Genomic DNA, 12333 nt, shown 5'->3' on the forward strand with positions numbered 1-12333 from the left:
GCCTGCAGGGGGCTTGGAAACCCCAGTCGCTCCCACACCCCCAGTTAGGGACCCCCCGACCATTATCTCTTCTCCTGACACAGCGCGGGCAGTATCGGGACCACCACTTAACCCTCTTATTCCCGTGTACAGCTTGCCTGAGTCCAGGAGATTGTCGCCACCTCGAGGCGTGCTCGAGTCCAGCGGATTGTCACCACCTCGTGGTCTACCGGCCCGTGAGGAACTGGAGGAGTCACTGGACACCGCCTTGGAGAGAAGGTCACGCCGATTGCCTGAACCGGCGTCATCGCCGGTGTTGAGGAGGTCGCAGCGACGGTGCGGTCCCCCAAACCGTTTGAACTTATAGACAGATGAACAGTTGTTCTGTTTTTTTGTGCCCCGCTGGCCTTTGTTTTAAAAGGAGGGGTGAATGTGGTGAACCATTGTTGGTTACCACCAGGAGTGCTGAGCCATGGTTTGGCCAGCACTATGAGTCTGTAGATATGTTACTGTTGGGGTTAGGGTTGGGCTGTTCTACCTGTTAATATAGTCCTATGGTACACTCCAGTTGGCTCCGCCTTCCGGGAGAGGTATAAAGGTCACTGCTCTGCCTGGTGACCCTTTAGTCTGGGATTGTATATTGTATATAGTAGCTCCGTTATTGTTGGCAATAAAAGCCTTTATTTCCCGGGTACATCCTGCCTCCCGTGTGATTTATCGCGCATCAATCACCACAACAATATTCTGCCTATATTTTTTCCTTGGACCACCTCCTGACAAATCAGCCATTCATTTGGGATGCAGTTGAAAACTCTAATTCTAAAGTTTAATTACAAGGCAAACCGCTTGCTGCTGTGTTGCAATTCAAATAACATTAGATTCCTCAGCATGCGGGCTTTCACAAACTCTGATTACTTTGCTTACCATGCCCTTCTCTGGATTTTCTGAAAAATCATTTTGTTTCCTCTGAGCCATTCTATTCCTTACAATTCATTTAACATGATATGATCAAATTTTTCACAATAGGTTTGTTGGTATATTTCAAAGTTGGCGAAGTTATGATGGGGAGTGCCTAATTCCTGAATTGTTAATGTTTTGATTAAAACCTACACAAATTGGAGAAATCTCTTTTTCTCATTTTCCAGATTCAATAGAAATAGGGGCTGACCTGGGATCACTGAACAAACACACACGTACTTATTTCAATTAAGTTAAGAAACTTATTTCCTTTAAGAGTGGACAAACTTATTGACACTCATGTTAAGTAGGTACATTTTCTTGGCGTTTCTCTTGCTTTTCCACTATAACCTTATCAGCAAAAATGCTTCTATTTATCGAATGCTTTCCACCTGAACCTGAACATTTTCACAACTGAAGAAGTACTCTAGAATAACAGTGTATGTTGTAATTTAAGAAATGCACAGCATGGTCCCAAAAATGGCAGAGATATTTTTACAATGTCTTTGTGATGTTTTTTCACTCTTTGGGATGTGTGTGTCTCTGGTAAGGCCAGCATTTGTTGCCCATCTTTCCATGGCTTTTGAGGGCAGTTAAAAGTCAACCATATTTTTGTGGGTCTGGATCACATGTAGACCAGCTAGGTAAGGATGGTACATTTCTTTCCCAAATAGATATTAGTGAACCAGATGGGTTTTTAACGGCAGTTAATGGTTTCGTGGTCACCATTTCTGAGACTAGCTTTCAATTCAAGAATTTTAGTGATTTGATTTGTTTTGGCTGAGGTTTAATTATTTGCCACTACACAACTCCTCCATTCTGCAAATTATGCCATGAGATTTTTTTTTTTAACATGTTGCCCTATTTTTGCAAACTTCTGCTTTTAATTCCCCTCATAATCTTAAAATACCAAAGGGCAACAAGTTGAAAAATTAATAATTTATTCACCATGGCAGACAATAGAGGGTTTGGGGGTGGGAGCGAAAGATGGTAGAGGAGGGGGTTTAAAGTTTGAAGATTCTGGTTTTTTTTCTACCCAAACTTCCAGCCCATCCATATCTGGCTAGCTTAAACTGTAGCTGAAAGGTAGCTGGATAACCAAGGAGAGAGGGTGGAGCCTTAGGGCAGTGAGCCTCATTGTCATTCAATTTTATTTATAACCGCTGAGTTAGAAAGTCCAGCAGCCTCACTAAAGCAGAGGCTTGGTAGATTTAAAAGATGGGCAGCTTCACCTTGAATCCAGATATCTGCCTGACCGAGGGACCTCCTAATTGGGCACCTCTCGCCTTTTGGCTAAGATCAAGTGTAGTATGGCTGGCAAGCCCATGGTCGGCCGCACTTGGTTGAGGTCATTGGGTTACACTGAAGCTTCATATGTTTCATATGAAGCAATTTTTAAAAGCGGCATCTCGGCCTTTTGGCTAAGATGCAAATGAGCTCAAGTCTTAGAGGAGGAACCTCCCCCTTCTCCAATCAGCTTGGCTCATGTAGATCAGGCCCAGGACAGGGTGGTTTGGTCGCTCGCCCTGTCTTGTCAGCCTGGATCTGAAATGTCTCAACTTGTTGAGACTCTGAATTGGATTTGATTTGATTGAATTGGAAAAGTATTTAAAAAAAACCTCTCGCCTTTTGGCTAAGATCAAGTGTAGTATGGATTGGATGCTGTGCTTGGTCGAGGTCATTGGGTTGCATTTAAGCTTCATATTCATATGAAGCAATTTTTAAAAGTGACATCTCGGCCTTTTGGCTAAGATGCAAATGAGATCAAGCCTTGGAGGAGGAAACCTCCCCCTCCTCCAATCAGCTTGGCTCATGTAGATCAGGCCCAAGACAGGTGTGAAGGCCCTGTCTTGTCAGCTTGGATCGGAAATGTCTCAACTTGTTGAGACTCTGAATTGGACTTGATTTAATTGAATTGGAAAAGTATAAAAAAATAAAAAAACCTCTCCCCTGGGATCCTTAGATCCCAGGATTGACAGTCTATCCTCCACATCCCAGCATGGACTGAAACTGGTCCTGATCCACTGTTAATCAAACTGACTTCCAGGCAGAGAATTAGTTGGTGACTGATTAGTTAATACAGCAGAATGTGTGTAGGAATCCTGATTTCCAAGTTTCTTGCCGCTTGCCAGCATGTCAGGTAGATGAAAATTCAGCGCAAATGTCTCACCATTTCTTTCACTCTTCCCTCACACGTTTACTTCCAATCTTTTCTTCATAACCTAAATTCATGAAACTTAGAATTGTATTTGTAGCCATTGTAATTCAAAAGCAAGATTGTAATTAATCGCCAAGAATGGTGAAAGATACTCCAGGCAGCATTATGTTGATGCCTTCTGCAGCAGTGTACCCGTGCTTTGTATTCCACAAGGATGATTTTTTAACAAAGGAACACAAAAGGACTCCTCTGGTAACAGTTTAGTAAAATTGGCCCAAATGTCACTACTTGATGCTGCCCACTATATAATCTCTCAATACACATTAGATCTGTAATTGAAAATTACATTGTTAATTAAACTTGGTAACAAACAATTAATTCAAGCTGAATTGAAAATGTAAGTAATTGATCCATGTCATAAAACACACAACAATGTTACTGATCAAGATTGTTGGGTTGCTTTCTTGTTCTAATTTATTTCATTATTTTTAACGTTGTTTCATTAAGTGCCAGAGTACACAGGCATCAGTTGTAACAATGCAGAATCAGGTCTTTATTGAGACATCACAGTGCATGATTAATTGTGCGAGGTCCACAGACTTTATTGAACTTGCTTACACAATCGAATATGAATGATCTGATCTTGCACTTCATAATCCCACTACAACACACCACAATCCAGTACCACACGGCTCACTCGCAACTAGTTTACTTATATCTACTTTTAATGTTTACATTACTACCACTAGTGTCAATAGAAATGATGTCAGAAGCACAGTGCTAATAAATCTGCAGTTAATGATCTCCTGGAATCATTGTTACCGTGGTTACATAGTCCTCTTAAGCTTCATGGTCATACTGCCTTCTTAAACCGTTCAGGATCACTTTATTACCATACACACAAGTGACTTGATTAACATCTTCCAGACAATCAGAAGGCATAAGTGAGTGCATTTTACATATTCCATCAGCATCTTAATCTGAAGAAAATACCTATGCCTTCAACTCATTTATTCAATGTATCACAAGCTCAGCAAGAAACTCTTTAACTCATTGGGTGGAATTTAATCTGGGCCTTTGGAGTAGGTTGTGGCAAAGGTGTGTTGTGGGAGGTGGCATGCCTGTCACCTTCCTGACTCTTGCAATTCTCTTAGCAGGAAGATCTAGGATGACTCTCCCACCCCGAGGCCAATTGAGGCCCTTTAGTGGCCAAGTTAAGGGTCTCTTCCTGCTACTGCAGGCATTTAGTTATCAGTAGGGTGCCCCCTGCCATGTGGGGTGATCACCCAGCAAAAGCTGGTGACCTCATTGTTGGCTGGGGAGAGGGACACATCTGTGGCCCTTGCAGAACCACTGATTTCCCACTGTGCTGAGCCTGGTCCCACTTAACTGATTCCAGGGCAGTGTCAGTGCTGCTGTTCTGGACTAGTTACATTGCCAGTATAGCTACTGCTCTTGGTAGCACTGTTGGGACTGAAGAGTCACTGCCATTTCATTGGCTGACAGGTCTTGTAAGTGGGATCTCTTTAAGAGATGGAAGGTTGACATCAGGAAGTAAATTAATTGCCTGATGGCCAAAGACTTTCTGGTCGCCGCACTACCAGAAGGACGTGGAGGCTTTAGAGAGAATGCAGAGAAGGTTTACCAGGATGTTGCCTGGTATGGAGGGTCTTAGCTATGAGGAGAGATTGGGTAAACTGGGCTTGTTCTCCCTGGAAAGACGGAGAATGAGGGGAGACCTAATAGAGGTGTACAAAATTATGAAGGGTATAGATAGGGTGAACTGTGGAAAACTTTTTCCCAGGTCGGACGTGACGATCACGAGGGGTCACGGGCTCAAGGTGAGAGGGGCGAGGTATTACTCAGATATCAGAGGGACGTTTTTTACACAGAGAGTGGTGGGGGCCTAGAATGCGCTGCCAAGTAGGGTGGTGGAGGCAGACACGCTGACATCGTTTAAGACTTACCTGGATAGTCACATGAGCAGTCTGGGAATGGAGGGATACAAACGAATGGTCTAGTTGGACCAATGAGCGGCACAGGCATGGAGGGCCGAAGGGCCTGTTCCCTGTGCTGTTCTTTGTTCTTTATGACTCCCAGAAAAACTGGTTATAATCAGAGTTGTCCTGGCTTTCTGGCTGCCATTGGAGCTACAGCTGTCCGCATTATGTTCAGCTCATCTTGTAGATCTCACAAATTGCCCAGGACATCAAGGTACTGGACATTGAAATTGTTTATTTTAATTCTATCCTGTCTGATTCTAAATTTTTATTTGTCTAGACTTCCCTTATTCCAAGCAAGTGCCTTTGCATTTCTTGTTCCTGCCAGAGCGATCCTTGCTCTAGACAAGTGGAAGTGTCCACCTGAAGGTACTTAAAACCCATTTCGAATAACTACCTGAGCAAAAAATATGGAATCATGTGTGTATATATAATGATGCAATATATAAATTATTGACAACCAAACACTCAGTCCTCTAATCAATTAGTATTTTAAAGACTATACACAGACTTTATTGTTTTGTTTGGATTTGATTTGTGTGCTATGATTATATATGATTGACAATGTCCTTCACTTCCATTTTGGAGATAAAAAGACCACTTCATAAAATAAGTCATTCATAGAAACATAGAAAACATAGATGATAGGTGCAGGAGAAGGCCATTTGGCCCTTTGAGCCTGCACCACCATTCAATATGATCATGCACTTTCAGTATCCCACTCCTGCTTTCTCTACATACCCCTTGACCCCTTTAGGCATGAGGGTCATGTCCAGCTCCCTTTTGAACACATCTAACAACCAGGCCCCAACAGCTTTCTATGGTAGAGAATTCCACAGGTTCACAACACTGAGTGAAGAAATTCTTCCTCATCTCAGTCCTGAATGGCTTACCCCTTATTTTTAGACTGTGACCCCTAGTTCTGCACTTCCCCAACATTGGGAACATTCTTCCTGCATCTAGCCTATCCAGTCCCATCAAGATTTTATTTGCTTCTATGAGATCCCCTCATTTTTCTAAATTCCAGTGAGTACAAGCCCTATTTTTGTAAACTTCTGCTTTTAATTCCCTTCTTAATCTTAAAATCCAGTCTTTCTCTTTATATGTCAGACATGCCATTCCAGGAATCAATCTGATGAACCTTCGTTGGATTCCCTCAATAGCAAGAATATCCTTCCTCAGACTAGGAGATCAAAACTGCACACAATACTCAAGGTGCGGCCTCACCAAGGCCCTGTATAACTGCAGCAAGACACCCTTACTCCAATACTCAAATCCTCTTGCTATGAAGGCCAGCATGCCATTAGCTTTCCTCATCGCCTGCTGTAGCTGCGTGCCAACCTTCAGCGACACCCAGGTTACTTTGCACTTCCCCTTTCCCTAAACTGCTACGATTCAGATAATAATCTTCCTTCCTGTTTTTGCCACCAAAGTGGATAACTTCACATTTATCCGCGCTATATTGTATTTGTCCATTCAGCCAGCCTGTCCAAGTCACCCTGAAGCCTCTTAGCATCCTCCTCACAGGATTCATATCTGGGTATTTTATACATCTATTTTTAACTCAATGCTTCCAAGCTCAGTTTTAGGCCTGTGTGTTTGCGCAGGCATGTGGAAGGGGGTTTGGTGTTGTGTCGGGGGGAGGGGGTGGCACATGGTGGGGGGGGGGGGGGGGGGGTGGGGTGTGTACGTGCATGGGGCACTGGAGGGTGGGGAGGGTGGGGGCGTTTCTGGGTGGTGGTTTGTATGGAGGGGGCGTGAGGAGTTGTTTAGGGTGAGTGGCGAGGAAGAACTGAAATGAGCTCTTGTATTTGAGAAGCAGCTAAACCAACCCTTTTGTGAATTAGATATCAATGTGTTGCATTCCTTTAGGGAGTGGAATTTTACATATGACACTTTTAATGCAAGATTTGATGTTGCTGTGCCTTCTATTGGAGTGGTTGTTAAGTCTTGGTGTTCACCTGAGCAAATGTCATTGGTAAATCTTGGCAGCAATAAAATTTGTAATTGTTATATTCAGTGTGATAGATTTTGATGTATGCCCATAAAATATTGTAACTAGGTAAAAGGGTGAGTTTTCTATGACATCAGATTTATGCCCAGTTAAATCCCATTCAATTTGCACACTTTCATGCCGGAAAGGTTTGCCAGTTTGAATGGAAATAAAATTAGAACTCAATGCCCATGCAATCTTTTTTTCTTCTCTCCTCCACCACTACCTGTTAACATTATTATATCAATCACATTTACAAAGATGTGGATGTGCTGATTTTAAGTGTGGGAATGTATTGGCTTTTGGAAAATTTTAAATGATTTTCCTTTTATTGTTAACATTTTGCATGCTTGCAGCTTCCCTTTTGTGACTGTTCATTCTCGCGTCATGTCACACCATGTCACACCTTCATCCAACCCTCTATGTATAGTATTGGGATTCTTACATCAGAGCCATGCTATAATGAAAATTTCAAAATGAATTTTGCATCATGTTGCATATATCTTGAGGATATTGTCACCAGCAAATCTGGCTACTTGGTAGTGTCCTCTTAACGTTTGCAAAAGATCAGTAAGACAAATAATTTAGTAAGACAAATAATTTGGTGTGAGATAAAGTATATAGATCTGCGAGATACAATGAACTAGTGAAATTGACATCCCCAGGAAATAAAGCATACAAAATGAGACAAGATATGCCATTTACAGAATCATACAGCACAGTAAAATCCCATTGTTTTTAAAAATTCATATACTGGATGTAGGTGTTGCCGGCTAGACCAGTATTTATTGCCTATCCTTAGTTGCCCATGAGCCTCCCAGACCTCACTCTTTCCTCATTGTCCTCCAAACCTTTCCTTCTAAAAGAACATAGTGGCTGAAATGTTGTGGTCGTTCATGCCGGCGGGATTTGGCTGGGCACCAAATTCTCCGACCTTGCTGCAGTGGGAGCATGGAGTGAACCGCCGGTAAGATTACACCCAGTAACTTTCAAAATGGAATTACCTTTATATCCTGCTTCCATCAGCCTCTATTAGGCATTACATTCCTGATCATAAATTATCCCATGTTGGTGACATGAATTCCCAACACTTCAGGTCTAAACAAAATACCTGCAAATTGCTGCAGTGATTAGATTTTTTAAAGGTTAAAGCTGTTGTTTCAAAATGGGTAACTGCAAAATTTAACTCCCAATTTCAGAAGCATCCAGTACATCTCAGGAAGCATAACTTTTTTCTGGGCTGAGGAGATGTTTTTGAACTTTAACTATTCACAATGAATTCCTCATCCATGTTGAAATTTGACAATCACTTTTTTTTTTACAGAGGAAATTTATGGAAATTGGACCTTGCCTTTCAACACAACCCACATATGGTATCCACGGATGAGAGAAGTAACGCGTCAGAAAATTAACCTTTATTTAAATGCTGGCCTGCCAGTGCAATGGGATATAACTCCTGATTTTCCCTGTAGTCTAACGTTTGCTCTAACTTTTTGAATCTTAATCTGCTTTTTTACCCCACACCTTAGCTATGTTCCAAAACTCAAGAAGTTAGTTTGTTTTATTTTTGTTGGATTGGGGTGATTGGTTTTAGAATTGAGGCAAGTATGTCAACAGTTTTAATCATGTTAACATTTGAAGTGATGGAATTCTACGAGGAATGTTTTCTGTTTAGAAGCACTACTTGTTCCCCCGTGCCCCACCCCCCTCCCACCCGACTACTCATTTCCTTTTTACCCAAGGTGCACATACATACATTAAGACCATAAGACATAGGAGCAGAATTAGGCCACTCGGCCCATCGAGTCTGCTCCGCTATTCAATAACGGTTGATATTTTTCTCATCTCCATTCTCCTGCTTTTTCCCCATAACTCCTGATCTCCTTATTAATCAAGAACCCATCTATCTCTGTCTTAAAGACATTCAATGACTTGGCTCCACAGCCTTCTGCGGCAAACAGTTCCACAGATTCACCACTCTCTGGCTGAAGAAATTCCTCTTCATCACTGGTTTTAAAGGATCATCCCTTTAGCCTGAGGTTGTGCCCTCTGGTTCTAGTTTTTCCTACTAGTGGAAACATCCTCTCCATGTCCACTCTATCCGGGCCTCGCAGTATCCTGTAAGTTTCAATAAGATCCCCCCTCATCCTTCTAAACTCCAATGAGTACAGACCCAGATTCTTCAACCGTTCCTCATCCAACAAGTTCTTCATTCCAGGGATCAATCTTGTGAACCTCCTCTGGGCCCTTTCCAAGGCCAGCACATCTTTCCTTAGATATGGGGCCCAGAACTGCTCACAATACTCCAAATGGGGTCTGACCAGAGCCTTATACAGCCTCAGAAGTACATCCCTGCTCTTGTATTCTAACCCTCTCGACATGAATGCTAACATTGCATTTGCCTTCCTAACTGCCGACTGAACCTGCACATTAACCTTAAGAAAATCTTGAACAATGACTCCCAAGTCCCTTTGTGTTTCTGATTTCCTAAGCATTTTCCCATTTAGAAAATAGTCTATGCCTCCATTCCTCCTTCCAAATTGCACAACCTGACACTTTTCCACATTGTATTCCATCTGCTACTTGTTTGCCCACTCTCCTAACCTGTCCAAGTCCTTCTGCAGCCCCGCTGCTTCCTCAATACTACCTGTCCCTCTCCATATCTTTGTATCATCTGCAAAATTAGCAACAGTGCCTTCAGTTCCTTTCTCCAAATCATTAATGTATATTCTGAAAAGTTGTGGTCCCAGCACTGACCCCTGAGGCACACCACTAGTCACCAGCTGTCATCCTAAAAAAGACCCCTTTATCCCCACTCTCTGCCTTCTGTCAGTCAGCCAATCCTCTATCCATGCCAGGATCTTACCCTTAACAACATGGGCACTTAACTCATTTAACAGTCTCCTATGTGGCACCTTGCCAAAGGCCTTCTGGAAATCTAAATAAATCACGTCCACTGATTCTCCTCTATCTAACTTCCTTGTTACCTCCTCAAAGAACTCTAACAGATTTGTCAGACATGACCTCCCCTTGACAAAGCCGTGCTGACTCAGTTCTTCTTTATCATGCACTTCCAAGTACTCTGCGATCTCATCTTTAATAATGGACTCTAAAATCTTGCCAATGACCGAAGTCAGACTAACCGGCCTATAATTTCCCGTCTGCTGCCTTCCTCCCTTCTTAAACAGCGGTGTTACATGAGCTACTTTCCAGTCCTCTGGTACCCTCCCTGCCTCCAGTGATTCCTGAAAGATCACCATCAATGCCTCCACAATTTCCTCAACTATCTCTTTGAGAACCCTGGGGTGTAGTCCATCCGGTCCAGGTGATTTATCCACCTTCAGACCTTTCAGTTTTCCTCGAACCTTCTCTTTAGTGATGGCCACCACACGCACCTGTGCCCCCTGATTCTCCTGGAGCTCTGGCATCCCACTGGTGTCTTCCACTGTGAAGACTGATGCAAAGTAACTATTCAGTTCCTCTGCCATTGCTTTGTTTCCTATTATTACTTCTCCAGCCTCATTTTCCAGTGATCCAATGGCTATTTTTGCCTCTCTTACCTTTTATATATTGAAAAAAACTCTTCCTATCTTCTTTTATATTACTAGTTAGCTTACACTCATATTTCATCTTCTCCCCCCCTTATTGCTTTTTTGTTGTCCTCTGCTCGCTTTTAAAGGCTTCTCACTAATCCTTGCCACTTTGTATGCTTTTTCTTTTGCTTTTATGCTGTCCTTGACTTCCCTTGTGAGCCATGGATGCCTCATTCTCCCCTTAGCATGTTTCCTCCTCCTTGGGATGAATTTCTGTTGTGTCTCTCGAATAACTCTCAAAAACTCCTGCCATTGCTGATCCACTGTCGTCCCTGCTAGGTTCCCTTTCCAATCAACTCTGGCCAGCTCCTCCCTCATGTCTTTGTAGTTACCTTTATTTAATTGTAATACCGTTACATCTGATTCCAACTTCTCCCTCTCAAACTGCAGCGTAAATTCTATCATATTGTGGTCACTGCTCCCTAAGGGTTCCTTCACCTTAGGTTCCCTAATCAAGTCTGCCTCATTACACATCACCAAATCCAGAATTGCCTGTTCCCTGGTAGGCTTTGTCACAAGCTGCTCCAAAAAAATCATCTCTTAGACATTCCACAAATTCCTTTTCTTGGGATCCACTACCTACCTGATTTTTCCAGTCCACCTGCATATTGAAGTCCCCCATGATTATTGTAATATTGCCTTTTTTATATGCCTTTTCTATCTCCTGATTTATTTTCTGCCCCACATCCTGACTACTGCCTGTACATAACTCCCATCAGGGTCTTTTTACCTTTGCAATTCCTCAACTCTACCCACAGCGATTCTATGCCTTTTGATCCTATATCACTTTTTGCATTTGATTTAACTTCATTCCTTACTAACAATGCAACACAGCCCCCTTTGCCTGTCTGCCTGCCCTTCCGATAGGACACATATATCCTTGGATATTTAGATCCCGGCCCTGATCCCCTTGCAGCCACGTCTCTGTGATGCCCACAACATCGTACCGGCTAATTTCAATGTGCGCAACAAGCTAATTTACCTTGTTCCGTATACTGTGCGCATTTAGGTACAACACCCTCAGTCCTGCATTGACTACCTCCCTTCTCATACTTGTCACCTTTTTTGGTCTGCCTGAGGTTAGATTCCTGCCACCTTCTATACTCTCTGTTCTATTATGTGCTCTGAAAACTTTACTAGCCTCTCCTGAACCCTAAGCTCCATTAACCTGCACTTCTACCCTCTCCTTTAACTTTGATTTTATAATTCTCCATACAACTGAACCCTCCCTCCCCACTATTTAGTTTAAAGCCCGATCTATAGCCCTAGTTATACGATTTGCCAGGACTCTGGTCCCAGCACGATTCAGATGAAGACCGTCCCATCGGAGCAGGTCCCCTCTTCTCCAATACTAGTGCCAATGTCCCATGAATTCAAACCCATTCCTCCCACACCAATCTTTGAGCCACGCATTTACCTCCTTAATCTTTTTGACCCTGCACCAATTAGCTCGTGGCTCAGGTAGTAATCCAGAGATTATTACCTTTTTGGTTCTGCTTTTTAATTTTGCTCCTAGCTGTTCATACTCCCTTATGAGATTAGTCCATACTAACCTCAACTAATCTTGCCATTTTAAACTTGTGCCTCTCTATTTAATGTGCATCAGCCTTGGGCCACTTCGAACTGTTTGCTCCCTTTTGAGCTGATATTTCA

At 42.7% G+C, this 12333-nt stretch overlaps 1 protein-coding gene across 2 annotated transcripts in view; it reads left to right on the top strand.

Moving 5' to 3' along the window:
* slc23a1 (solute carrier family 23 member 1) overlaps positions 1-12333 on the top strand; it is an 80279-nt gene that overhangs the window by 37346 nt on the left and 30600 nt on the right. For both annotated transcript variants that reach the window (XM_078231032.1, XM_078231033.1), the window contains exons 5-6: positions 5375-5463; positions 8412-8479. In XM_078231032.1, coding sequence (XP_078087158.1) covers positions 5375-5463; positions 8412-8479 — 157 coding nt within the window. The remainder of the gene's footprint in view (positions 1-5374; positions 5464-8411; positions 8480-12333) is intronic.

The sequence above is a fragment of the Mustelus asterias genome, chromosome 16 (genome assembly GCF_964213995.1).
Source record: "Mustelus asterias chromosome 16, sMusAst1.hap1.1, whole genome shotgun sequence".
Classification (NCBI taxonomy): domain Eukaryota; kingdom Metazoa; phylum Chordata; class Chondrichthyes; order Carcharhiniformes; family Triakidae; genus Mustelus; species Mustelus asterias.